At 35.5% G+C, this 27,252-nt stretch overlaps 1 protein-coding gene across 21 annotated transcripts in view; it reads left to right on the top strand.

Moving 5' to 3' along the window:
- RIMS2 (regulating synaptic membrane exocytosis 2) overlaps positions 1-27,252 on the top strand; it is a 586,517-nt gene that overhangs the window by 125,259 nt on the left and 434,006 nt on the right. For 13 of the 21 annotated variants that reach the window (XM_043483858.1, XM_043483849.1, XM_043483854.1 and 10 more), the window contains one exon: positions 3,081-3,092. The exons of the other annotated variants lie outside the window; for them this stretch is intronic. In XM_043483858.1, the coding sequence (XP_043339793.1) occupies positions 3,081-3,092 (12 nt within the window). The remainder of the gene's footprint in view (positions 1-3,080; positions 3,093-27,252) is intronic. 21 annotated transcript variants of the gene reach the window in all.

Genomic DNA, 27,252 nt, shown 5'->3' with positions numbered 1-27,252 from the left:
ATTCTCCTGGTTGCTCAAACCAAGCTCTGGGAGTCCTTCTCTCTATCTTCCTCTTCCTCAATCAGGTCTTAAGGGGCCATACTTCTCAGTATCTCCTAAATCAGCCTACTTCTTCTCTTGCTACTACTATAGTTCATACCACTATCACATATGTTTCTTACCTGAAGTCTTGCAAGAACAGCTTCCTAACTGTTCTTTCCGCTTCTAGACTTTTCTTCTTCCAGTCTGTCTACACGTTTTAGCAAAGTAAACACTTTATAAAATATAAAGAAGGAATGTTGTGCCTTATTTATAAATCATATAGTCGATTTTGTGTTGACTTTTTATCCTTATTGGAAGATAGTTAAGATACAATTGTAGGGTAATATTTCGTGTGTATTATAGCTAAGTTTTCCATGTATATGTTATAGCTAAAACTGAACCTGTGTTATCTGTTAAGAGGGATTGAGTGTGCGCCAGTTTGCTTCAGTTGTGTCCGACCCTTTGCGACCCCGTGGACTGTAGCCCCCCAGGCTCCTCTGTCCATGGGATTCTCCAGGCAAGAATACTGGAGGGGGTTGCCATGCCCTCCTCCAGGGGATCTTCCCGACCCAGAGATTGAACTTGCGTCTCTTAAGTCTCCTGCATTGGCAGGTGGGTTCTTTACTACTAGCGCCACCTGGGAAGCCCTAAGAGGGATTAGCAAATTCATTAGTTAGACTTCATTTTTTTTTCTTTTTTAAAACAATTTCTGCAATGTGAGTTATTTTATGAAAGTATTCTGCTTCTAAGCTTTTGCCAGATATTAATATAGTTAACTGTGGAGACCTTAGTTCATACATGTCAGTTATAACTTAGCCATTCACAGCCGTGCCGTGCTGAGTCGCCCAGTCATGTCTGACTCTTTGCGACCCCATGGGCTGCAGGCCCGCCCCCCCACCCCCGCCCCCAGGCTCCTCTGTCCCTGGGGATTCTCCAGGTAAGACTACTGGAGTGGGTTGCCATGCCCTCCTTCAGGGGTCTTCCCAACCCCGGGGGCATTCCCAGCTAACTCGTATCCAAATATGCCAGGCACGTTTGTGCTTTTGTGCTTTTTATATATTTCATGTTCTTTGCATAAAATGTTCTCCCTCACTGGTCTTGCCAATATTCTCTTTATTACTTTGGAGGCCTACTTACATATCGGAAGCTTTCAATTTTTTTTTTCCAAGTTCTGTTATCTCATCAGTCATTTGTGTTTCCATAGTGTCTTATTCTTTGCTTGCTTTCAGACGTCTTTCTTTTCTGCAGTGGTTTTATCATTTCCCTCTCAATACATTTAGTTCCTTGATGGCAAGAACTGTCTTACTCACTTTTTATGTTTCGTAAATCTAGTATAGTACCTGATACATATATGTGAGTGTTCCGTAAATGATTTTTGTTAAACTAAATGGTCATCAATAGTTTTCTTTGACTGCATACAGTTGCTTTTCTTTTTTACAATAGCTTTTATGTGACCTATAGTCTTAACATTTGTAACAAATGAATTAGTCAAGATCATAATATAGAGGATGCATCCTATCCCTTCTATACAATATTCTGTGTTTTAATCAACTAGAATATCAGGTATAGAACTGTGTGTCAGGCACTCTATATGGAGAGCTTTTCATATTGTTTAACTCTCAGGAAACTGTATAAAGTAAATATTGATTTCCTATTTTGCAGATAAGGAAGTAAAGGTCTAGAGAGCTTAAGAAAATTGTATCAGGTATACAACTAGAAATGTTTCAGAGAAACAATGATGCTTAAAAAGACATGGTTTTAATTTTTAATTTATATAACTTATTATAATATATCAGGTCATTATTATTATGTTATGAAGTATTATCATTATTTATGTTTAATTAAAGATAAATGTAACAATTTTAACTTTACCCTTTTAAAATATGTTCTCTTGACCAAATCATGTATCTTATTTATTTATTTAATATTCATTTCTATTATGGTTTATTACAGGATATTGAATATAGTCCCATGTGCTATACAGTAGGACTTTGTTGTTTATCCATTCTATATAAATTTTCATCTGCTAATTCCAAACTCCCAATCCATCCCTCCTTCACCTCCCCTCCCCCTTGGAAACCACAAATCTGTTCTCTATGTCTGTGAGTCTGTTTTTTGTATTGTAGATAAGTTCGTTGTGTCATATTTTAGATTCTACATATAAGTGATATCATATGGTATTTGTCTCTTTCTGGCTTACTTTACTTAGTATGATAATCTCTAGGTCCATGCATGTTGCTACAAATGGCATTATTGCATTTTTTTTATGACTGAGTAGTATTTCATTGTGTATATGTACCACATCTTTTAAAATTTTTATTTTATTGGAGTATAGTTTTTTTATAATGTGGTACTAGTTTCAAGTGTACAGCTAAGGGGTTCAGTTATACATATATTCATTCTTTTTTATATTCTTTCCTTAGAACTCAGGTATCTTATGTATTATTTTATTTTCTACATTTATAATGTTAGGAAACTATGACCCCAAATCACCAATTGTGATCAATAATATTTTATCTTTAATGTCTATTTCTACTTATTTTTTCTTTTAAGTTATAAAGTTTAGAAGGCTTAAATTAATGGCACAAAAAACTTAAAAGTAGTATGAATAATTCATGTAGAATTATATTTTGTCAGTTTTTGATAGTATATAATGAAATTAAACAGTGATACTGTGTTTTATTATCTTTGTACATAAAAGCTTTTTTCCTTAACGTTTTTCAGTTTTTTTCTTTGAGTTAATTGAGTGTTCAATTAAGATTTTATTTGTGGAAAAAACATTCTCCTTTTTCTGATGTTTGGGGATTTACTTGCTTTTGTAGAAATTGTTCTCTTTATATGTCTTAACATATTCTAGTATATAGCATGCTCTTGCTTGAAATGTATGGAAAAGTTTTTCGTGTTATAATGTTTATATTTTGGTCAAAATGTAGTTTAAAATTTTCCAGAATTTTAATTTCATTGTCTTAAAAAGTTTATTTAAGAATGGAATTAATTATTTATTTTTTGTTTTGTCTTTTCTGTCCTTTCTAACTTGCTTTCGTGGATACTCACACCAGGAGGACAAAGTGGTTAGAGTCTTTTTCTGTCTAATATTATTTTTTCTTATTGTTATTAATGCCAATTTAATTTTATAGTTATATTTAATTTATTTACTCAAGTGTTTTGTTACAGTTGTAGTGCATGATAATTGCTAAACAGTAAGATATATTTTAAGCATGCTATCTGAATTTACTGAAAGACGTTTAGTTTATTATATTATAGATGACAATTTGATTATTTTACTCGATTCTTAAAGAAGCTTGCATTTTTAGAATTTAGTATTTTTTAAAGGAAAGTGTTTTTATAACATTTATAACATTTCTCATTGTGATAAGAATTCCTTTAATCTTATTATGTTCCCTAAACTAATCATTGTACTGGTCAGAAGTTTTAAAATAAGTTTCTGAGTTAGTATAAAGATTCAATTTTTGTAATAATGAGTCACAATAACATTGAACATGGGTTCTCTGAAGTACATGATCGTAGTTAAATATTTAATATATTTTAATTTTTCTTAAAATATGTTTTAGAGATTGGTAAAATGATTACTTTTTATCCTCATGTTGAATATTATATATAACTATAATTTATAAATTCCTAGAAATATAAAATTTGATAATACATTAGATTATAATAATCTGCTGATGTCTGTCTTTTAGAAATCTGATTTGAATTTGGTTCCGCTCTGGAGCCTGGTGACTTGCTGCAAACACAGATAAAATCTTTCTGTTCTGATTCTTTATGATGAATCAGACTAAAACTTGAAGTCTTTTCAAGTTTTCCAAATTCAAATTGGCATAAAACCCAAAGAGGATATCCTTTAGCTGAGGCCTTCTTTTTTGTCATTTGGAGCCTCTTCATTCTCTTCAGTCTTCAGTTACTAGGTGGGAGATAATGTAGACATTGGCAAATACTGATGTGAGTTTAGAATATGAACCCTCTGAGCAAAAGAAAAGATACTGTGACTACCCAGATGGTATATAGTCTTTAACCCAGAGCAGGTCCTCTAAACAACTTGCCAGCTTTCTACCAGTCAACTTTATTATTTGACTCTCACATAGTACAATTCAGGCAATTCAAAGCCTTTTAGAGTCTCTGCTGCAACTTTTGTGTCTAAAGTTAACACAGGGTACATAATGGTTTGATTATTGTCTGTAGTTTTCACAATGAATTCTGACACCTATCCCAGTAATGAGACATATAGTAGTAGTTCAGCTATAGAAGTTATTTTCATGTACTGACACAATTTTATTATGTGTCTATATTTTAAATGTTATATTTTAAATATAACAGTCTATATTTTAAGCCATGGATTGACTAACAGATAAAACAATACTAAATTTATGTGGATTTGGAGCATTGTGGTTAAATTTTAACAAGTCTTTCTGTGATATTCTTTATGCACCGGTGTTCAATAGAACTTTCACCAGTGATGAAAATATTTTATGTCTTCTCCGTAATACTATAGGTGCTAGTCACATGCAGCCATTGAACACATGATTTGTGGCCAGTGTGACTCAGGAATTGAATTTTCAATTTTATTTAATTTTAATCAAATTTGAATAGTTGTATGTGGCTAGTGGCTAAAGAAAGCCCAAGTCTGGATAGCAAGCACTGTAGACTATTACACCTCTAAGGCAATTCCCTGCACTCATAGTAGCAGTCTGATGGTGTACTGTCGGTGGAGATGTAACTGGACAGAACACAAGCAGGGTAACTGTCACTGCCAACCTCATATATAGTCAAGAAGGATAATGGACAAGGGACATCCTCCCAAAGGGTAGAACCAGGGCATATGATGATAATAAGTGTAATAGTCAGTGGAGAACCTATATACCGGGTAGAAGAACCAAGGAAATTAAGGTCTTGTTTTTGTAGGGATTGCTGTGTGCTATGGACAATCAGCCGTGGGTATATTTCTCATTCTTCCTGTTTTTGAATGAGAGTTTCTATTGCAGTTCTATCATTTTGTATTGGATGTGTTGAGAACAGATAACTTGGCTTTCATTGTATACAGTGATTTACAATATCAGTTGTTTATAATAATCTGCACTTGACTGTGTACAAAGATTTGTTCTGCTTCACAGATCCTATGTTCAGAGCTAGGTTTTATAACTAAGTGAGAGTTGGGAATTCTCTCCCTTGGGTGGGGGATATGTTACATGTGAAATACATGCATGGAAATTGTGAGTAGTTGAAAGCAGACTGTTCTAGACCCTGTTCAATCACTATCCTAACAGACATTTTAAAAAATATCTCTTAATTTTTCTTGAGACTTAAAAAAAAGAACATATTTATTTATTTGACTGCACTGAGTCTTTGGCTGCACAAGTTCTGGCATGTGCACTCTTCTCTGCGGCATGCAGGCTTCTCTTTAGCGGTGGCCCGCAGGATCTAGTGTGTAGAGGCTCAGTAGTTGTGGCTTGTGGGCTTAGTTGCCCTGTGGCATGTGGGATCTTAGTTCCTCAACCAGGGATTGAACTCGAATCGCCTGCATTGGCAGGAGGATTCTTAACTACTGGGTCACCAAGGAAGTCCCCTAACAGACATTTTCAACTTCCTTCTCTCTTGCAATCCTCAATAGTGGGACTCGAAAAATGACAAAATTATTTAGCCTGCCTTGCAACTGGGAATGGCTCTGTGACCCAGTTCTAGCAAATGAGTTGTAAGAAAATTTATGAGGGCTTCTAGGAAGCCATGAAAAAAAGAAAGGTAGAGGTGGTACTACCTTTTAGTGAAAACGTGTTGTCTTGAGCGTCATCAGTAACTTGTGCAGATGAGGGAATGTGAAGAATATTTGAGTCATTAGTTAGGACATTGTTGAGCCACTGATTCAACATTGTCAGACATATTTCCCCAATGTGAGAAAAATTCCCGTCCCTAGTTTGTTTCTGCCACCAATAGTCAAATTTTCTGTTACTTAAAACCAAAAGAATTTACAAGGAAACATTACTGTAGAGTATGAACATTTAGGGTTATTCTTCAGAAGTACAGAAGCAGAATAAAGAAATATGGGTTGATCACTGCCCAGATCTACCTACTTTTGCCTGTTTGAAGAATTAGGATCACTTAACATATCTGCTCATAGGTTAGATATAAATTACCTCAGGTTGCAAACTGTAAATTAGTATGAGCATTTTGGTCTTAGATGTTGACTATTTCATTAAATATGAAAATACTTTTTATAGAATCAAAGTGAAGGGGGTTGAATTCTTAAAAAATGCAATTTAGATGTTTCTCAGACTTTTTAGGATGTGTGAAAATAAACTTTCATGGTGAATTACTTACTATAAATTAGAAGATAGATCTAAGTGTTCAGAATAAATATTGACCTACTCATGTGTAGAAAGATCACATAGTGAAATTATAGTTTTAGGAACAAAATGATGTTCGTTGCACTGTTTAAAAACAATGCTATCTGTTTATATAAAGACCATTTTAATGAGGATCTTAAATAATTCTGTTTCTCTTTTTACAACAGTTATTAGTTTTCTTAAGATATAGGTGTCTCTTGAGACAATATTATTTGCAGATTATTAAGCTAATGATATTGTATTGAAATGATAATATTTCAAAACAAACGGGTATGGGAGAGCGATGTATGACCTGTAGTATTTCTCACAGTTCAAAAGCAATTCAGTTATCTCTTGGGTTGCAACTGCAACTATGATATTCAGAGCAAGTTGCTCTTCGTTTTCACTGCAATCTGATTCTTTTTCTGATTTAAGCACATTATTCAGGTTTCTGTACCCTATGTGTTTATGTAGCTGCCCACTGTTATTCTCATATGGAGTTGCAGTTTAGTATATATTTAAAGGTGCTTTTCAAATTATAGTATGTTTGGTTGTTCCATTTTATTCTGGGCAGCAGTTATGAAGCTGCATTCCAGTAAATACTGCCTTAACAGTGTTAATTTACTTGCTTTTGCATTTCTATTTAATTTCAACATAATATGTATATGACTTTAATAACAACTCTGTTAGGGCCAACTCATAATAAAATCACAAGTTTAAATACTACTACAGCTATTCTGTCTCTTTTATTATAAGCCTGACAAAAACCAGAATTCTTACATATGTAAGTGAACTTTGAAAATCTATTTGTTTCTTATAAAAAGGGATTAAAAACTTACAGTGTGAAAATCCTGTGAACTAAGATGTCTGTAAATTAAAATATCCCACAAGAAAATTATTAAAAACATATGATAAGTGAAAATGCTGATAAAGATAATATGCTGAAGTCATAGAAGTTGACATTACTAATAACTCATCTAGAGTGAATCTCAGTTTGGCTCTGATCAAGTTCAGAGGATGTTGGAGAGACTACAAAGTATGTTTAAAACTGCAGCATAGATAACTTCTTGAGAGAGCAGATAGGTCATAAGTTTTGACTGTGTATTTTGCTGCTTTTCTATCTTTTAGATAACTTTCGCTTTGATCATGTTAGTTATTCTCATCGTGTATACCATTCCATTCAGTCCATAACTGAAAATGAGGCTTATTTCTTTATCCTCTGTGTGATTCCCATCACTACTAAATGCTGCAAATGAGAGTTTTTGAATTCCTGAAATAGAGAAGTGTCAGTGGCTATGTGATACGATGGGTTTGAGACTTGAGAGTTAAAATTGAGAATCAGTGGTTGTATTAAGAGCCAGGTTGATAACCAAGTTTTTACACTGAATGAGGATATTTGTGCTGAAGCCAGTAAGTATGTGAAGGATGGAGGGCATATTTGGGGCAGAGAGGGAAGCCACATGGTTTTAACTAAGGAGATAGTGAATTTGCAAAGCTTTTACGAAACCACGCAAGAGACGTTTATTGATAATAACAGATAACATTTATTAGACAATCATTATGTGTAAAGAATACTATTGTAAACTTTTTTTGTGTGTGGCCACACCTCACAGCATGTGGAATCTTAAGGTACCCAATCAGGGATCATACCCACGTCCCCTGTAGTGAAAGTGTGAAGTCTCACCACTGGACCACTAGGAGGGTCCCTTTAATAAACATTTTAACATGTATGATTTTATTTAATTCTCATGACAACTTTTATCTAACAGCCAGCTGTAGATGGCCTAAAAGGAGCTGAGGTGGGATACAACATAGTGAAGAACACAAACTCTAGCCTCAGAATTCCTGAGTTTAAAACCAGGCTCGGTCACTTTGCTTAACTACAGTATTTGGGCTGATTACTTTATTACTTTAAACCTCACTTTCCTCATAATTCCCTAGTAGGTCAGCTGGTAAAGAATCTGCCTGCAGTGCAGGAGACCCTGGTTCAATTCCTGGGTTGGGGAGATCTGCTGGAGAAGAAATAGGCCACCCACTCCAGTATTCTTGGACTTCCCTGGTGGCTCAGCTGGTAAAGAATCCACTTGCAGTGTGAGAGACCTGGGTTTGATCCCTGGGTTGGGATGATCCCCTGGAGAAAGTAACAGCTATCCACTCCAGTATTCTGGCCTGGAGAATTCCGTGGACCGTATAGTCCACGGGGTCAGCAAAGAGTAGGAGATGACTGAGCGAGTTTCACTTTCACTTTTACTCCTAAAATGAAGGTGATTTAACAATTAATAGTGCCTAACTCATAGAGTAATAGTGTTTGATTATTATATTCTTCCCCAAAACTCTGAGGACCCTCTTTCCCAAGTGCTAAAAAGGAAAGTAAAACCCACCATCATGTGCCAAAAATAAATAAGATTTATTATATTTTAACAGAAAAGATGAAATAGAACAACATATGGTACTGGCTTGGTGATTGTCCTGTGATATTCATAGTCATTGGGTCCAATGGCAATCTACCAGGTCCTGGAGGTATTCTTTCGCTCCAGGCTTTGCTTGGTTTCTCTGAGGATTTGATTTTAATTTCTCTGACCAGGAGAGAATTTTGTATGGAGCTGCTTGTGAGTCCACTTCCCTGGCAAAATAAACTCATTTCTTATTTTCATGATCTACTCTGTTTTCTTTTCTTTCTTAGCAGTCTGTGCTCTCAAATACCTGAAGAGCACTTTCAGTTCCTTAATTCTTTCCCCTGGTCCCATCCTATCCTCCAATTCCTTTGTCTCTCCAGAATTTAGTTCTTCATCACTGCTATATTAGAGTATTTAGAAAATATTGATGCTTATTTTAAAGAAGATTATTATGTACTTTGATAAATAATATAGGGATATGGTACAAAATTCAAAAGATACCAGCTATATATAGTGAAAACTTAGTTTCTTTTCTATCCCTGGTCCTCAAGCCCCCAGTTTCCTAGTCCCTCAGTTCTTTTCCCCATAGACAATCAGTTACCACTTTTTTCTGTATGTTCTACCAGATACTATGTAGACATACGGTTTTCACACAACTGTTCTGTACCTTAATTTTATCTTTTACTTATATAGCTTGGATTTTTCTATATTGGTGTATATAGAATTATCACATTTATATTAACAAGCTCATTATTACTTTGGTTGTGTCATAATTTATTTAACCAAATTATAGCTAATCTTTTGCTATTATAAACATATTTTTGTACATGTCACATTGCATATGTGCAAATGTACCTGTAGGATAAGTTCCTTCAGGTGGAATTGTAGAGCATTTAAAATTTTGTTCAGTATTCCACACTGCCCTCTCTAAAGTGGTATTAATTTCTGTTTCCACTAACAGCCTGTGAGAATGCTCGTTTCCACATCCTTGTCAATACAATGTATCCAGGTTTTTAATCTTCCCAATTTCATTATAATTTTAATTTACATTTACTATGAGTGATGTTGAGCATCTTTTCATGTTTAGAAAGCATTTGTGTTTTCTTTTTACTGTCTGTTCATGCTTTCAAAGAAGAGCAAGGCTCTGCAACGTGTTTAGGTTCTGAAATCATCAAAAGTACTTTTATTATTATTATGTATTCATATTGAAGCAAGTTGCTTTATAAAAACACTAGATGTTTCACTCTTTTTAAATATAAGTTTGAAGACCAAGGGGGCTAGAATAAGAAAAAAAAAGACAGTTCCTCTCTGCTTTAAAAAAATTCTATGATAATTTTCCATGTTTATTTTTCCTCATGACTATTTAAAAATAATTTGTCTAGCAAGCTCTTTGCAAAAGTATCTCTTAAATAAGTGCAACTTATGGACCATTACTGTTAGCCATTTTAACTGTTTTATGACTTCCTGCATTTATTTTTAAATTGTTTCAAATATTTCTAAAAACTTAAAGTGTATACAATGTATACAAGATGGGATTTATGTTTTTAAAGATTGAAGACACATTCAGTAGTACATCTGAAAGCTATTTTCTTCTTTGATACTAAATGTCAGGAAAAATAAGGGAGGGTGAAACTCATGATGGGAAATAGGATATAGGAAAATCTCACTTGAATTAACACATTTGATTTTAGTCTAATTAGTTCAAATAATGGGTATTTATAGCTAATAAGGCATTTACTAAGTCCCTTTAATCAAAATCCTATTCCTTTAGTAAAGAGAGACTTTAGTTCTGATTTCATGTTTTTTCTAATCATGTTGGGGCTTGCATTGTTCTTATTTTTTACTCTCTTTGCTCATTTGTATTAGTTTTTTTTTTGAATGAGTCCTTTTTATGTTAAATAATGTAATTGTTTATGACATGCTGCACATCTCAATTGTTCCTTTATTTGTTTATATGTTAGAATGTTTAATTGCCTTGTAGTTAACTATATCTTGTTTTTTAGAATATATATTTTATATCATACATAGAATTTTGTGTGGAGCTGCTTGTGTGTCCACTTCCCTGGCAAAATAAACTCATTTCTTATTTTCATGATCTTCTCCATTTTCTTTTCTTTTTTAGCAGTCTGTGCTCTCAAATACCTGAAGAGCACTTTCAGTTCCTTAATTCTTTCCCCTGGTCCTGTCCTATCCTCCAATTCCTATGTCTCTCCAGAATCTAGTTCTTCATCACTTGAAATCCAAGATTCCAAAAGCAAATTTTCCCGTATTCTCTCATGGCTTTTCTTGTTGGGGGGAGGTATTCAGTTTTTTTAAATATTGAGGACTTTGGCTTTACTCAGAATTCATTTTGGTGTAGGTTATATGGTATGGACCAACTTTATTTCTTATTGTGACTTATTTGTCATAATGATATTTATTGAGTGATTCATTTTTTATTCACTAACATGCACAGCTACCTTTTTCACATATGGAATTCTCATAAACATTATGGTCCATTTCTAGTCTCTTTAATTTACATATTGATTTTTCTATTCTTGAGCCAGTCCAAGTACAACATAGTTTAATGACTGTACCTTTTAAAAATACGTTACGAATAGCTAGTAGCCCTGGTCCAGTGGCATATTAGTGAGTGGTGGGCGTGGACCACCCTGGCTACAGACAATATGAGGTGGGGGAAGTGTCTGCAGAGAATATTAAAAAAATAATAAAACTAACAACAATTGGCCTGCTTATTATTAATCTCCGTATTCAGGCAGTTCTAAACCATTTGATAATAAAATGCTCCTTCCCTTTGGAGCAGATTCCATCACATTTCTAACTCCTTTCCCCTGGAGCTCATTTCCTCACTTTTTTTTCTTTTAAAAAATTTCTTGGCTCTTCTCTATTATCTCCTTTTTTTTTTTTTTAAGAAAGTAAGTGTAACTTGCAATCACATGCACAGGATTTAAGTATAGTTTGATTAATTTCAAGAAGTATGTATATTCCCATGTAACCATTGTGCTCACGAAGATGTATATTGTTCCTATTCTCCTGGGAAGTTCACCTCCCCCCCACCCCGCCCCGCCAATAGACAATCACCTTCCTGATCGTATCTATTGCCATAGACAGCCTGGCTTGTTCTTGAACTTCATATAAATAGAATCTTATAGCACGTACTCTCTTCTTTTTCTCAACTCAGAGTCTAGAGATTAATGCATGTCATTGCCTGTAGCAATAGTTTGTTTTAATTGTGTGAATTGTGTGGATATACCACAATATATCTATCCACTCTCCTGTTGAGGACATGTGGATTTTCTCTTTTTCTTGGCTATAATAAATAAAGCTGCTATAAATTTTTGTGTTATGGGTCTTTTTCTGGGCATTTATTTTTATTTCTCTTTGATAAACACCTAGAAGTAGAAATTCTGGGACAGGATGTTAGATATTTGTTTAAATTTTATTACAGTTTTCCAAAGTTAATGTGCAATTTTACACTTCTATCAGCAATATAAGAAAGTTCTAGTTTCTCTACAACCATACCAGCATTTGCTGTTGTCATTTCATTTAAGTTATTCTAGTGAGTATGCATTGGAGAAGGAAATGGCAACCCACTCCACTGTTCTTGCCTGGAGAATCCCAGGGACAGGGGAGCCTGGTGGGCTGCCGTCTATGGGGTTGCACAGAGTCAGATATGACTGAAGCGACTTAGCAGCAGCAGTGAGTATGCAATGGTTTGGCTGTTATTTCCATTTCCCTAATGTCTAATGATTGAGCATCATTAGTGTCTATTGGCCATTCATACTACTTCCCTTGTGAAATGTTTGCTTAACTGCCTGTTTGAAAAGGTCTTTTTTGTCTTTTTATTATTATTATTTATTATTATTATTTGCAGACATTCTCCTTATATATGTTCTGAATATAAGTATCATATATATATGTATTGAGAATTTCTGCAGTCTGTGGCTTGCCTTTTCATTTTGTAATGGTATATTTTTGAGAATAGAGATTTTTTAAATCGAAGTATAGCTGATTGGGGCTTCCCAGGTGGCACTAGTGGTAAAGAATATGCCTGCCAATGCAGGAGATGCAAGAGATGCGAGTTTGATCCCTGGGTTGGGAAGATCCCCTGCAGTAGGAAATGGCAATACCATTCCAGTATTCTTGTCTGGAAAATTCCATGGACAGAGGAGCCTGGCGGGCTGGGTCAGTTGGGCTGCAGATGGTCGGACACGCCGAGTGACTGAGCACACACGCAGTGATTGACAGTGTTGTGTTAGTGTCAGATATACTGCAAAGCGATTTCAATTTTTATACTTTTTCAGATTCTGCTCCACTCTAGGTTATTATTTTGAATATGGTTCCCTCTGCTGTATAGTAGGTTTTTATTGTTTATCTTTTTTATATAGTGGTTTATCAATCCCAAACTCTTAATCCCTCCCCTCCCCTTTACCCCTTTTGTAACTGTAAGTTTGTTTTCTATGTCTGCGAGTCTCTATTTTGTAATTAAGTTCATTTGCATCATTTTTTAAGATCTCAAGAAAAATAGCTGATATATCATGATAATTTGTCTATCTCTGTCTGACTTACTTCTCTTAGTATTATTATTTCTAGGTCCATCCATGCTGCAAATGACTTTTCAGAGAACAGGAAGTTTTAATTTTTATGAAGTTGAATTTACTAACCTTTTTTTCATGGTTAGTGATTTTTGCAATCTAAGGTATCTTTGCCTACCCCAGAGTTGCAAAGGTATGCCCTTGGCTATATTTACTTATTTACTTTTCCATCTACATGTTAGAATTAATTTGTTTAGTCTTAAATAAATCATACAGGTTTTTTTTTTTTTTTTTTTTTACTGAGACCACATTTAATTATGAAAAAATTAGGAAAGAATTGTAATTTTTATGGTATTGTCTTCATATTCAAAACTAGAATATGATTATCTTCTCATAGATCTTTCAGTAGCATTACTTATATTAATTTTGATATTTCTCAATAATTTATTTTAGAATTATAAATGAAATATTTTAGTCCTTTTTAAACTTATTTTTACCCAGTAATATATTGATCTTTGTATGTATGCCGTCACCTTTCTAAATTATATTTTTTATTAGAATTTTTTAGTTGTTTCTTTTGAGTTTTAACATTGTAAAACCATATGACCTGAAAATAATAATAACTTAACTCTTTTCTCATTTATTTCCCTTTTTATAACTGTATTAACCAGAACCTTCAAAATAATCTTAAATAAAAATATGTTCACATTTATAATTATAATAATATAGAAAACTTGTCATTTGTTGTTTTTTAAAACTGTATACTTACTTTCAAATTACCCCCCCACCCCCACTGCATTTTTCCATTTCTGGTGGAGAGTTTTTCCAGTTTTGTTTGGAGGTTTCTTGATGTACTGATTTCCTACTTCATGGTCTTTAAGGGTTATATACCATCCAACCCTTTCTTATCTTTTGCTACCTTTTGGCTAGCGTCAGTTCTAAGAATAACCATTGAGACATGCTGGTTATAAGATTTTTTGGCCACTTAATGAGGAAGTGGTTAAGATTGAGTTTGATGTGTGAGGATAAAAAAGCAGATTTTTTTTTAACCTGATGTAAAATTTATACAAAGACAAAAGGGGACATTGAAAAGAAGTCATAAATATTTTCATATTGATTTTGTTTCCATTTAGGATTTGTTTTCTGTGTCTATTGATATTGTCCCATGACTTTCTCCTTTAATCTGTTATGTGCTAAGTAACTTCAGTGTGCTACTCTTTGCGAGTCTATGCAGTGTAGCCTGCCAGGCTTCTGTGTTCATAGGGTTCTCCAGGCAAGAAGACTGGAGTTGGTTGCCATTTCCTCCTCCAGGCTATCTTCCTGACCCAGGGATCAAACCCGCATCCTTTAGTCTCCTGCATTGGCAGGTGGATTCTTTACCACTAGCGCCACCTGGGAAGCCCTAATCTGTTATGTGGTAAACCAAAATTCTTGATTTTCATAAGAGCTCTGCATCCTTAGGACAAAATTCACTTGGTTATGCTATATTTAAAAAAAATTATATATCTGCATTTGGATTTTATTTGCTAGTAGTTTGTTAAGGATTTCTCCTATGTTTGCCTAGAATATTGGTGTATAATTTTCTGTTCTTCTATGTTCTTTTCTGGTTTTGGTTTTAAGGTTATGATAACCTTGTAAAATAAATGGTTTTATTTCTCCCTTATTTTTCCAAAAGAGTTTGTATTATTTCTTTCCTGAGCATATGATGGAATTCACTAATGAGGCTGACTAAGTGTAGAGTTCTCTGCAGAAGTTCTCAAATTATGTGTTCTTTTTAAAAGATATATAGAGCTATTCAGACTATTTATTGTTGTGTGTTTTTGTTTCTGGTGTAATTTGTCCATCTTATCAAACTTGTTGAATTTATTGCCGTAAGCTATTTGTTGGGCTTCAACAATGGCTCAGTGGGTAAAGAATCCGCGTGCAGTGTGGAGACACAGGAGACATGGGTTCGATTTCTGTGTCGGGTAGATCCCCTGGAGAAGGGAACAGCAACTCACTCCAGTATTCTTGCTCGAAAATTCCCACAGACAGAGCAACCTGACGGGCTGCAGTCCAAAGGGTCAAAAAGAGTCAGACACCACTGAGCAGCAAAGCCTAGCAAGGGTTTGTTATACGGACTTGTTAACCGTTAATGTTGATATGATCTTTAGAGATGTCACTTTTCATGCGTGATAGTGATAGTTTGTATCTTCTCTCTCTATGTTTCTGTTTGTTTCCACAATCAGCCAGGTCGTGATGAATCAATTTTGGATTTACTTATGTTTTGTTTTGTTTACTATTCATTCAGTTTTCTATTTTTATCTTCATTTCCTTTCTTGTACTTGCTTTGGGTTTGTTTTGTTTCCTTTTCTAGCATCTTAAAGTAGAAGCATACCTTATTAATTTTATACTGTTCTTTTCTAACACAGGCATTTAAAACCATAAATCTTTTACTAAAAACTGCTTTAGCACCTACATTTTGATACACATGCTTACATTTTGTCATCAGATAAAATATTAAATATTTTTCCTTATTAATTTTTAATTGGATCTTTAGATTATTTTAAAACAAGTTGCTTTATTTCCAAGTTTTTGAGTAATTTTTAGATACCTTATTGAGTTCTAATTTAGTGCCATTGTAGTGAGAGAACAGCTCTGTGAATTTTTGACCTTTTAGGATTTACTGAGACAATATGTGTCTTTTTTGGTGAGTGTTCCATGTTTACTGGAGAAGCATGTGATTTCAGAGGACCTCAGTCTATGGATATCTTTTGCAGCCATTGTTGGTGGTGTATCTCTCAAGCAGTTAATTTATTTTTCTTCCAATTTGTAAAATTGGAATTTTTTTGTAAAATTTCTATCCTGGCATCAGTTTTCTTGATAATTTCTTGGTTTGTGGGTTCCACGTTCATGCTGCAGATTACAAACCCATGTGAGGTGCAGGCAATTTTTTTGAATTCTTAGGGGAGACTTTTTTTGTTAGTTCATTGTATAAGCAGAGACGCCATACTTCCTTGTGTTTTCCCTTGTCAGTAGATGAAATATTTGTAGTTTACTTTTTCACTGAAGATATAGTTTTCAGTATCTTGGATTGTACATAATCATAAATTCAGTTCTTTGGCCTAGATAGGCCCAGGTTTTTATTCATTTTTTTTTTTTTTATCCTTGTGTTTTCAATGCATAGGCCTTAACATTTTAAGCTACAGAGTGTCAGTTTTAAGCATACCACTCTGGTTTGTAAACCCATTGTCTTTTTTGGCATACTGGCTTTTCCTACTTTGTGGGCCTTCCTTTGTGTGCTAAGTTGCTTCACTTGTGTCTGACCCTTTGAGACTCTATGGACCGTAGCCCACCAGGCTCCTCTGTCCATGGAATTTTCCAGGCAAGAATGCTGGGGTGGATTGCCACGCCCTCCTCCAGGGTATCTTCCTGACTCAGGGATCGAACCTGAGTCTTTTATGTCTCCTGCATTGGCAGGTGTGTTCTTTACCTCTAGTACCACCTGAGAAGCCCAAGCTTACCTATCAACTCTTTGTAACTCTTTGCAGTCCCATGGACTGTAGCGTACCAGGTTCCTCCGTCCATGGAATTTTCTAGGCAAAAGTACTGGAGTGGGTTGCCATTTCCTTCTCCAGGAGAACTTCCGAACCAGGGGCTCGACCCTGGGTCTCCCACATGGCAGGCAGACACTTTACCCACTGAGCCACCATGGAAGCCCAAGCTTACCTTTCTGGTTAAAATAATTTGTGTTTTTGTTGTATATTATTTTCAGGTTTTTTTCTGAATCATTTTCATGTTTTTATGTCCATTGTGCTTGTTTTAAGTATGAATTTTGACTTGAGTTCCTTGTGGTGATTAGAATATTTTTAGTCTTAATATCTATTTTGTTGTAGTCAAGATGGAATTCTATAAACAGTGGATAATATAGTTTTTTTGTTTTTTTTACATCGAAGACTTGTTACTCATAGAACCGCATTTAAAAGAAGAGAACGTGTTTCTAGATTCCATATATATCATGTGTAAAATAGATAGCTGCTGAGAAGTTGCTGTAGAACAGAGGGAGCCCAGTCTGGTGTTCTGTGGTAAACTAGAGGGGTAGGATATGAGGAGGGGAGGGAAGCTCTGAGGGAGGTGATATATGTATAATTATGGCTGACTCATGTTGTTGTACAGTAGAAAGCAACACAACATCGTAAAGCAGGTTTCCTCCTATTAAAAAATAAATTAAAAAAATAAAAGAAGAGACAGGTGAGAACCAAATAGCTTATTCCATTTTGTCACTGGCATTAAAGGATCTGGCCAGAATAGACCTAGCTTTGAAATTATCCTTATTGTGAGTCTAGCGATATATTCAAGAATCGCTTAAGAAAAGCGATATATTCAAGTTCCTTAACAATGCACAGAAATACAGAAGTCTATTCTGGTATTGAAGAGAATGTGGCTTTATTTCTTTTAGCCTTTACCTTGGATTAATTTGGGCTTCTCTGGTGGCTCAGCTGGTAATGTATCCGCCTGCATTGCAGGAGACCTGGGTTCAATCCCTGGGTTGGGAAGATCCCCTGGAGAAGGTAACGGCTACCCACTCCAGTATTCTGACCTGGGGAATTCCATAGACTGTATAGTCCATGGGATTAGAAAGAGTCAGACAAGACTGAGTGACTTTCACTTTCACTTTCACTTTTCACTTTTGGATTCATTTTGACTTATGATGAGCAGTTATGGATTGACTGGAATAAATTTAAGAAACCTATTTTTCTTTAGTGTTGCTTAAGGTTTGGCTCAGTTTTAGTTCTTGATTGATTTTGATTTGAGAATTGGTTTTTATATGGAAACATTTTGGTATAGTTTTGGGAGAGCTTAGCAGATTCTTTGAAGCATAATACAATGGCCTAAAATTGAGTTTTTCACTAAAAATGACTTCTCTTCTATGAAGGTTTTTTTTCTTTTTCTTTATGTTATACTCGGGGTGATATTTAACTAGAACAGAATCTTATAAGCCTTTGTGAACAGGAGTGTATAATGAATTACCAGATTTGTTTTCCTTAGATGACTCCTCCATTTTACCTGTAGGATTAGCTGAATGTAAACCAAATTCTAATGATAAGCGAGTGGACTATGGGACACTCCAGTGGTTTTAAATATCATCTGTATTCTAACATCTTAGTCTAGCCTGGCTGCTATAACAAAATATCATAGATTAGGCTGCTTATAAGCAACAGGAGCTTGTTTCTCACAGTCCTGGAGGCTGGAAAATCCAAGTTCAAGGTGCTGGCAGACTCTGTGTCTGGGAGGGCCCACTTTCTGGTGGTTAGATAGTGTTTTTTCTTTGTATACCACTTGGTGGGAGAAACTACCAATCCTTCTGGGACCTCTTTTAAGGGCACATCCCTGAGGGCTCTGCCCTTAAGACTTGGTCACCTTCCAAAGGCCTCATATCTTATTGCCATCACCTTGGGGGGTGAGGATTTCAACACACAAATTCTGAGGAAACACAGATATTCAGTCCACAGCAATTAATGATTTCTGAATGTATATAGTCTAGTCCTGACCTGGACTCTTGAGTCATATATCCAACTTTATTTGACAACTCTCTCTCTGCTTCCTTCCTTTCTCCAACCCAGTCTCCATATATGTACTAGGGTGATCTTTTTAAAAAAATGCAACCAGATTATGTCGTTCGTCTGCTTAAATCCCTTAAGGCTTTCTCACAGTTTCCTTCTGGGGCACACGGGGAAGGTAATTCATGATCTGGCTTCTGGCTGTCTCTTTAATATCTTATCATACTATTTTTTCCTTCATTGCTTTTTATCCCAGGCATTTCTGTCCCTGAAATCACAAAGCTTTTTCCCACCTGTAGACATTCACATATGTTGTTTCTTCTACCTGGAATGCATCTCACCAGCTTTTCACATGAAGGGCTCACCTTGTCTTTGCCGTCAGTTCACTGTCATCAGTTCCGAGAGGCCTTCGCTGACCCACCCTCCCATTCACGACCACTCTCTCTCTATCATATCACTAATCGATTCTCCAAAGTAGAGGTGTATAGTTACCTTCCTTATATGTTTGTTTAGTTGTTTCTTGTTTTTCTCCCCCAGTAGACAGTAAACCCCAGAAGAAAAGAACTTCTCTGACTTACTACGTTTTCTCTAGTAAGCAGTATAGGATGTGGCACATAGTAGGAGGTATTCAATAACTTTGTGAATCTATGAATAATTAAGTGATTGAATGAAATAGATATTTTCTGATACCACTAAATTTTCTCTTCCTTCAACCCAAAATGAGCAGATGAAATAATAAAAAAGACATAAAATGAGATAATTATTCTATCATTTTAAAGAAATAACAGCATCATAAAGCCAGTTGAAGTGGACAGATTTTTAAATTTCAATTACTTTGATTTAAGCTCCAGGATTATTTCACATTTTAAAACGTGAATCAGGCATATCAAGTGAGCCTAGAGGAAACTACTGGCTGCATCAGGCCCAGTGATGACTCTTCTGTTAACATCAGTTTTTCAATTTTTGGTTCAGTCATTTGCTATTAAGAGAAATGAGACCATAAAAGTGAACAGTTCAATGAGATATTGTGAGTATGAGTTCTTTATTGTGTTTATCTCACTCCTCAGCATCGTTCCAAGGGATTTTTAAAATCTGTGTCTTGGGGACTGGTAGTCTCCAGCAACAAAATACAGTGCCTTCCTTTCCTTAAGTCTAATCATAGATTAGGTCTCTAAATTCCGTTGTCATGTATCTTAGGGTCTGTTCAGTTTTTGAGGGTTGCTCTTTTTATATTGCATGGAGACACTGGATTAAAATAGTCACCGATGAGGAAGGTTTGTTCTGGTCTGGAGCCGTCTAGCCCACCAGAGTGTAATCAACCTGGGAGCTGACCAAATTGGATCTCTAAGAATAGCTCTGTGTTCACTCTAGACAGCCACAGAGTAACTGAACTGGGCTTTGAGTGAATAGGTAGTGATTCCTCAGGGACTTGTGTCTGGGGATGTGCATTGGGTTATTTTTAGTTATTTACCATAAAAGAATTTGCTGAGTTGTTTGTGTGTGTGCCTTTTAAAAATGCCAGCACATTTTGCTTCTTGGAGTTCAGGGAATGCTTATTTAGGTGAAGATGGCACCAAGTGAGGCTGGTGTTAATCTAATAGTATAGAATTAGAATTTATTGTGATGTTGAAAAGGCAGGGAAACGGCCAGCTAAAAGTTAGATAATGTTCACTAGGAATGCACCAAAAGTAACCCATACAAGAGCCAGATCAGTTCAGTTCAGTTCAGTCGCTCAGTCGTGTCCGACTCTTTGCGACCCCATGAATCGCAGCACTCCAGGCCTCCCTGTCCATCACCAACTCCTGGAGTTTACTCAAACTCATGCCCATCGAGTCGGTGATGCCATCCAGCCATCTCATCCTCTGTCGCCCCCTTCTCCTCCTGCCTCCCAGCATCAGGGTCTTTTCCAATGAGTCAACTCTTCGTATGAGGTGGCCAAAGTATTGGAGTTTCAGCTTCAGCATCAGTCCTTCCAATGAACACCCAGGACTCATCTCCTTTAGGATGGACTGGTTGGATCTCCTTGCAGTCCAAGGGACTCTCAAGAGTCTTCTCCAACACCATAGCTCAAAAGCATCAATTTTTTGGCACTCAGCTTTCTCCACAGTCCAACTCTCACATCCATACATGACCACCGGAAAAACCATAGCCTTGACTAGACTGACCTTTGTTGGCAAAGTTATGTCTCTGTTTTGTTATATGCTATCTAGGTTGGTCATAACTTTCCTTCCAAGGAGTAAGCGTCTTTTAATTTCATGGCTGCAGTCACCATCCACAGTGATTTTGGAGCCCAAAAAAATGAAGTCTGACACTGTTTCCACTGTCTCCCCATCTATTTCCCATGAGGTGATGGGACCAGATGCCATGATCTTAGTTTTCTGAATGTTAAGCTTTAAGCCAACTTTTTCACTCTCCTCTTTCACTTTCATCAAGAGGCTTTTTAGTTCCTCTTCACTCTCTGCCATAAGGGTGGTATCATCTGTATATATGAGGTTATTGATATTTCTCCCAGCAATCTTGATTCCAGCTTGTGTTTCTTCCAGCCCAGCGTTTCTCATGATGTACTCTGCATATAAGTTAAATAAGCAAGGTGACAATATACAGCCTTGACATACTCCTTTTCCTATTTGGAACCAGTCTGTTGTTCCATGTCTAGTTCTAACTGTTGCTTCCTGACCTGCATACAGGTTTCTCAAGAGGCAGATCAGGTGGTCTGGTATTCCCATCTGTTTCAGAATTTTCCACAGTTTATTGTGATCCACACAGTCGAAGCCTTTTGCATAGGCGGTAAAGCAGAAATAGATGTTTTTCTGGAACTCGCTTGCTTTTTCGATCATCCAGGGGATACCAAGCCAGGCTTCAGCAATACGTGAACCAAGAACTTCCAGATGTTCAAGCTGGTTTTAGAAAAGGCCGAGGAACAAAAGCCGGATAGAGCCTATGAAAACCTAAGAATTATTGATTTGATTAAATATATTTAGTTTGAGGAGAGGACGGGTTGAAGAGAAAGCTCGTAATTGCTACTGGGATTATTTATCTGCAATGGTGAATAAGACCTTTCATAAATAGAATTTTTTTCTTGGTTCTGTCCCTCTTTTTTAAAAAACATTTTTTTTTTAAACTGTGGTAAAACACACAAACAATATTTACCATCTTAACCATTTCAAAATGTACAGTTTAGTGGTATTAAATGCACTCATAATGTTGTACAATCATAGACATCATTCAACTCTTTTTACCTTTTAAAACAGTAATTCTGTATGTATTGAACAATAACTCCTCTCACCCTACAACCCTTGGAAATCACAATTCTGTTTTCTGTCTCTGTGATTTTGAGCACTCTAAGTACCTCATGTAAGTGGAATCATACAGTATTTGTCTTTTTGTGATTGGTTTATTTCATTTAGCATAATGTCATCAAAGTTCAACTGTGTTATAGCACATGTCAGAATTTTCTTCCTTTTTAAGGCTGTATAATATTCCCTTGTATGCACCACGTTTTGCTTATCCACTCATGTGTTAATGGACCCTTGAGTTGTGTCACATTTTAGCTATTGTGAGTAAAGCTGCTATGAACCTGGGTGTACAAATATCTCCTCAGGCCTTGCTTTCCATTCTTATGGGCATATCTCCAGAAGTGGAATCATTGATCATCTGATAATTCTGTCTTTAATTTTTGTAGGAACTGTCGTACTGTTTTTCATATGGTCTGTACCATTTTATATTTCAACCAACGGTGCACAAACGTTCCAATTTCTCCACATCTGTATCAGCTGTTGCCATTTTCTGTTTCTAATAGGTTTGAGAGGTGTCATACAAGAGTTGTGATTTGTATTTCTCTAGTGATTAATGAGGCTGAGCATGTTCTCCTGTGCTTGTGGACATTGTGTATCTTTTTTGGAGAAACGTCTATTCAAGTTCTTTCCCTACTTTGAATTGGTTTTTTGTTGTTGTTGAGTTTCAGGAGTCCTCTGTAGATTCTGTATGTTAATCACTTATCAGATAAATGATGTGCAAATGTTTTCTCCCATTCTGGGATTCCCTTTTTACTCTGTTTTTTGATGGACAAAATCTTCAATTTTAATGAAGTCCTATTTGTCTTTTTTTTTCTTTCATAGCTTGTTCTTTGATGTCATATCCAAAAATCATTGTCAGATCCAATGTTGTGCAGGTTTGCCCTATATTGTAGTCTAAGAATTTTATAATTTAGATCTTATATTCAGGTTTTTGGTTGATTTTATTTAATTTTTTTCATGTGGTATTAACTAAGGGTCCAACATCATTCTTTTGCATATGGATGTCCAGTTTCCTTAGCACTGTTTGTTGAAAAGAATGTACTATCCTTGTGGCAGGGTCTTGGCACTCTTGTCAAAAACCATTTGAATATGTAAGAGTTTATTTCTGGGCTCTCTTTTCTATTCATTGGTCTATGTCTGTCTTTATTGCCAGTATTGCACTATTAGACTAATGTGCTTTGTAGTAATGTTTGTAATCAGAAAGTATGAGTCCTCCAGTTTAGTTCTTTTTTAAGATTGTTCTGGCTATTCAGGGTCCCTTGAGATTCTATAAGAATTTTAAAAAGGGCTCTTGTGTTTCTGCAAAAAATGTCATCAGGATTTTGTTAGCAATTGCGTTGACTCTGTAGGCCTCTTTGGGGAGTATTGGGATATTGATCTGTATTTTTCTTTTCTTTGTCTGGCTTTGGCATCATGGTGCATGTGTGCTCAGTTGCCTTAGTCATGTCTGACTCTTTGTGACCCTATGGACTGTAGCCTGCCAAGCTCCTCTGTCCATGGGAGCCTCCAGGCAAGAATACTGGAGTGGGTTGCCATGCCTTCCTCCAAGGAACTTTCCGACCCAAGGATCGAACCTGGGTTTCCTGTGTCTTCCGCATCGCAGGCGGATTCTATACCACCGAGGCACCAGGGAAGCCCAGTATCACGGTATTGGTGGCCTTAAAGAACGAGTCAGGATATATTCTTTCTTTCTTAAGGAAGTTTGACATCTTAATAATATTAAGTCTTCTAATCCATAAACATGGGATGTGTTCCATTTATTTATGTCTTATTTAATTTCTATCAACAATATTCTGTAGTTTTCATTGTGTAAGAGGTTCACACCATTGGTTAGTTCCTAATAATAAAAATATTTTTTTGGATAAAATCATTGTATTTGGAATTATTTTTGTAATTTTTTTCCAGTCATTCATTGTTAATGCACAGGAGTGGAACTGATTTTTGTGTGTTGACTTTGTATCCTGCTACTTTGCTGAAATCGTTTATCAGTTCTAAGAGGTTTTTTTTTGTGTGTGTGTGTGAAATCTTTAGCATTTTCCACATAAAAGATCACATCACCCATGAACAGAGATAGTATTACTTTTTCCTTTCCAATTATTTGCCTTTTATTTCTCTTTCTTGCTTAATTGCTCTGAATAGAACTTTCGTACTATGTTGAATAGAAGTGATGAGTGTGAACATTATTGCCTTGTTCCTGATCTTAGGAGAAAAGTTCTGTCTCTTACCGTCGAGTATAATGGTCACTGAATTTTTCACGTACAACTTTTATTATGTTGAGGTAGTTTCTTTCTATTCCTTGTTCACTGTTTTTTTTAATCATGAAAGGATCTCATCATTTTGTCAAATATTTTTTTCTGCATCATTTTAGATAATCATGTTTTTTCCCCCTCATTCTGTTAATGTGTCTATTGCACTGATTGTTTTTCACATGTTGAATCTCTTATATTCCAGGAATAAACTCTGCTTAATTATAGTGTATAATCCTTTTAAAATGCTGTGGAATTCAGCTTGCTAGTATAATATTTTGCAGAGGATTTTTTTCATCAATGTTCATAAGAGGTATTGCTTTATAGTTTTTTTTTTTCTTATTATGTCTTTGGTGTCAGGGTAATGATAGCTTTAAGTTGAGTGAGAAGTTTGAAAAGAATTGGCATTAAAGTATTTGATGGAATTCAGTATTGAAGCCATCTTCTCCAAGCCTTTTATTTGTTGTGATATTTTTGATTACTGATTCAATCTCCTTACTCATTATAGGTCTATTAAGATTGTCTGTTTTTTCTTGATTCTTCATTTTGTTAGATATATTTTTAGGGGCTTGACTATTTTATCTGTGTTGTCCAATTTGTTGGCATACAATTGTTCATATTACTCTCTCATTCATTTTTATTTCTGTAGAATCAGTAGTAATGTCCCTACTTTCATTTATGATTTTAATAATTTGAGACCTCTCTCTTTTTAAAGAGATACTCTTTAATGTGTCTATTTTACACCTTATTTTCTCTGTCTAGTGTCCCATCTCTATTTTGTCCATTTAAGAAATTCACCTAGTTTCTTCCAAATCCAGCCTAGATATTTCTTCTTTCTTTGGGAAAGACCCAGATGCTGGGAAAGATTGAGGGCCAGAGGAGAAGGGGCCGATGGAGGATGAGATGGTTGGATGGCATCACTGACTCACTGGGCGTGAGTTTGAGCAAGCTCAGGGAGACAGTGAAGGACAGGGAGGCCTGGCGTGCTGCGGTCCATGGGGTCACAATGAGTTGGACACAACTTGGTGAACAACAACAATAGGGTTTCTTTAAAGTCCTTCTTCAGTATCTTCTAAATGTTATTATTACTGTCCTTATCAGATTTTGCTATAATTTATTTATTTACCTATATCTCTTGCTTGTTAGTTTCCTGAGGGCAAATATTGCATTTTGTTAATTTCTTTATCATAAGCATTTAATATACTTACTAAGAGATAGGAAATCTTACACAGTTGATAGTCAAATTATTTTACAATTAGCAGGCCTTTTGACATGAATGAGTCAGAATATATAACTGACTAATCAAAATAGGTAATGACTTTTATTCCATATTTTCATATACTGGCTGTGTATTCATCCTGGGTGCTTAGTCAGTGCCCACAGAGTGAATGAATGATGAGTGGACAAAACCTTTTGTCCTTTTCCTCCCCTTTTATGTAGTCATTCTGTATGATTGTTCTTCCTGTATTATTAAATGACATTGTTAATCTTCCCTAATACTGTTTTAAAATTAATAGAAGAAACAAGCTAAGAGAAATAATTTTCTTTACTTCTATGGAAAACATTATAATCTCTCAATTTCTTATTTTTCTTTGTATGTATTTATTTTTTTTTAATTATTGTGCTCTATAGTAGCTGTGAACACAACTTGGCAACTAAATACCAGTAGGATCATAGGAGCTGTGAGGGAAAGAGTTTTAATGTTTCCATCCTTATTTTGACTCAAACATGATTAAGGTCTTCTTACACAATTAAGAAACAGAATAAATATATAATTGCCTCATCAAGCCTAATGGATAGCCAACTCTGTGGGTGAAAGAATGGCCTCACTTGAGCTTGAGACTTTTCTAAGAAACTGGGAGATGTCAGGAATGAAAGGTAATTTTAGGAAGCTAAGTTATTTTTTGGTTTATACATAAACTTGTTATTTTGTCTCTGCATTAAATATTACCATTAGAATTCATTTTATATGGATTCAGTTTGATTTTTTATATATTTTTATGGTAACAGATTCTTCCTTTCTAGAGGCAATTAGAGTTATTAATAAAGATGAACATTTGTTTAAGTGTATTCTATATTAAAAATGGTGTTAATACCAAGTCTGTTTTTTCAAATTGCACACCATGCATACATCTTAAAGATAAAAAAAGAATATGGTCTTGAAATACTGTCTCTAAAGATAATTATATGTGTTGAATCATTTTCCAGTGGTTTTCATTAATAATGAAAGATGTATGTCCATTCTTAGAGTTCCTAAATATTATAGCTGTTGTAGTCAATACTGGCACAGCCATTATGCCTATATTAATACATACACGTGCCAGTTGATAAGCATTGGTAGGTGAGAGCATTAGAGAAATAGTTTTCCTTTAATTGAGAATTTTTTGTTGTGCATTTAAAACATACTCCATGAATTTAAAATTCCCAAACAGTTTGCAGGTATTCCTTAATAGAAAGAGTAAACTGAATTTACTTGTATTTAAGCATACCTAAATATGCAGTATGGGCTTCCCTGGTGGCTCAGAGGATAAAGTGTCTGCTTGTGATGCAGGAGACCTGGGTTTGATCCCTGGGTTGGGAAGATCCCCTGGAGAAGGAAATGGCAACCCACTCCAGTGTTCTTGCCTGGAGACTCCCATGGACGGAGGAGCAGTATATCAACAATACTCACTTAGAAGCTACTAGTGACCAGGTACTGTGCTCAGGATTACATAGCTGGGTAAGACTCACTCTCTCTTCCTCATGAGCTCAATTATCTGTGTATATCTGTATCTGTGTATTTTTTTAAATATAGAAAACAGAGCTTCAAATAGATTAAGTAATTTGCCCAGAATCCCCCAACCAAGATAAGGGCCAGACTCAGGAGTTCCCTAATGCTTATCC

This window comes from Cervus canadensis, chromosome 12 (assembly GCF_019320065.1).
Source record: "Cervus canadensis isolate Bull #8, Minnesota chromosome 12, ASM1932006v1, whole genome shotgun sequence".
In the NCBI taxonomy this organism is placed as follows: Eukaryota; Metazoa; Chordata; class Mammalia; order Artiodactyla; family Cervidae; genus Cervus; species Cervus canadensis.
This window is presented reverse-complemented; position numbering and strand designations above follow the sequence as displayed.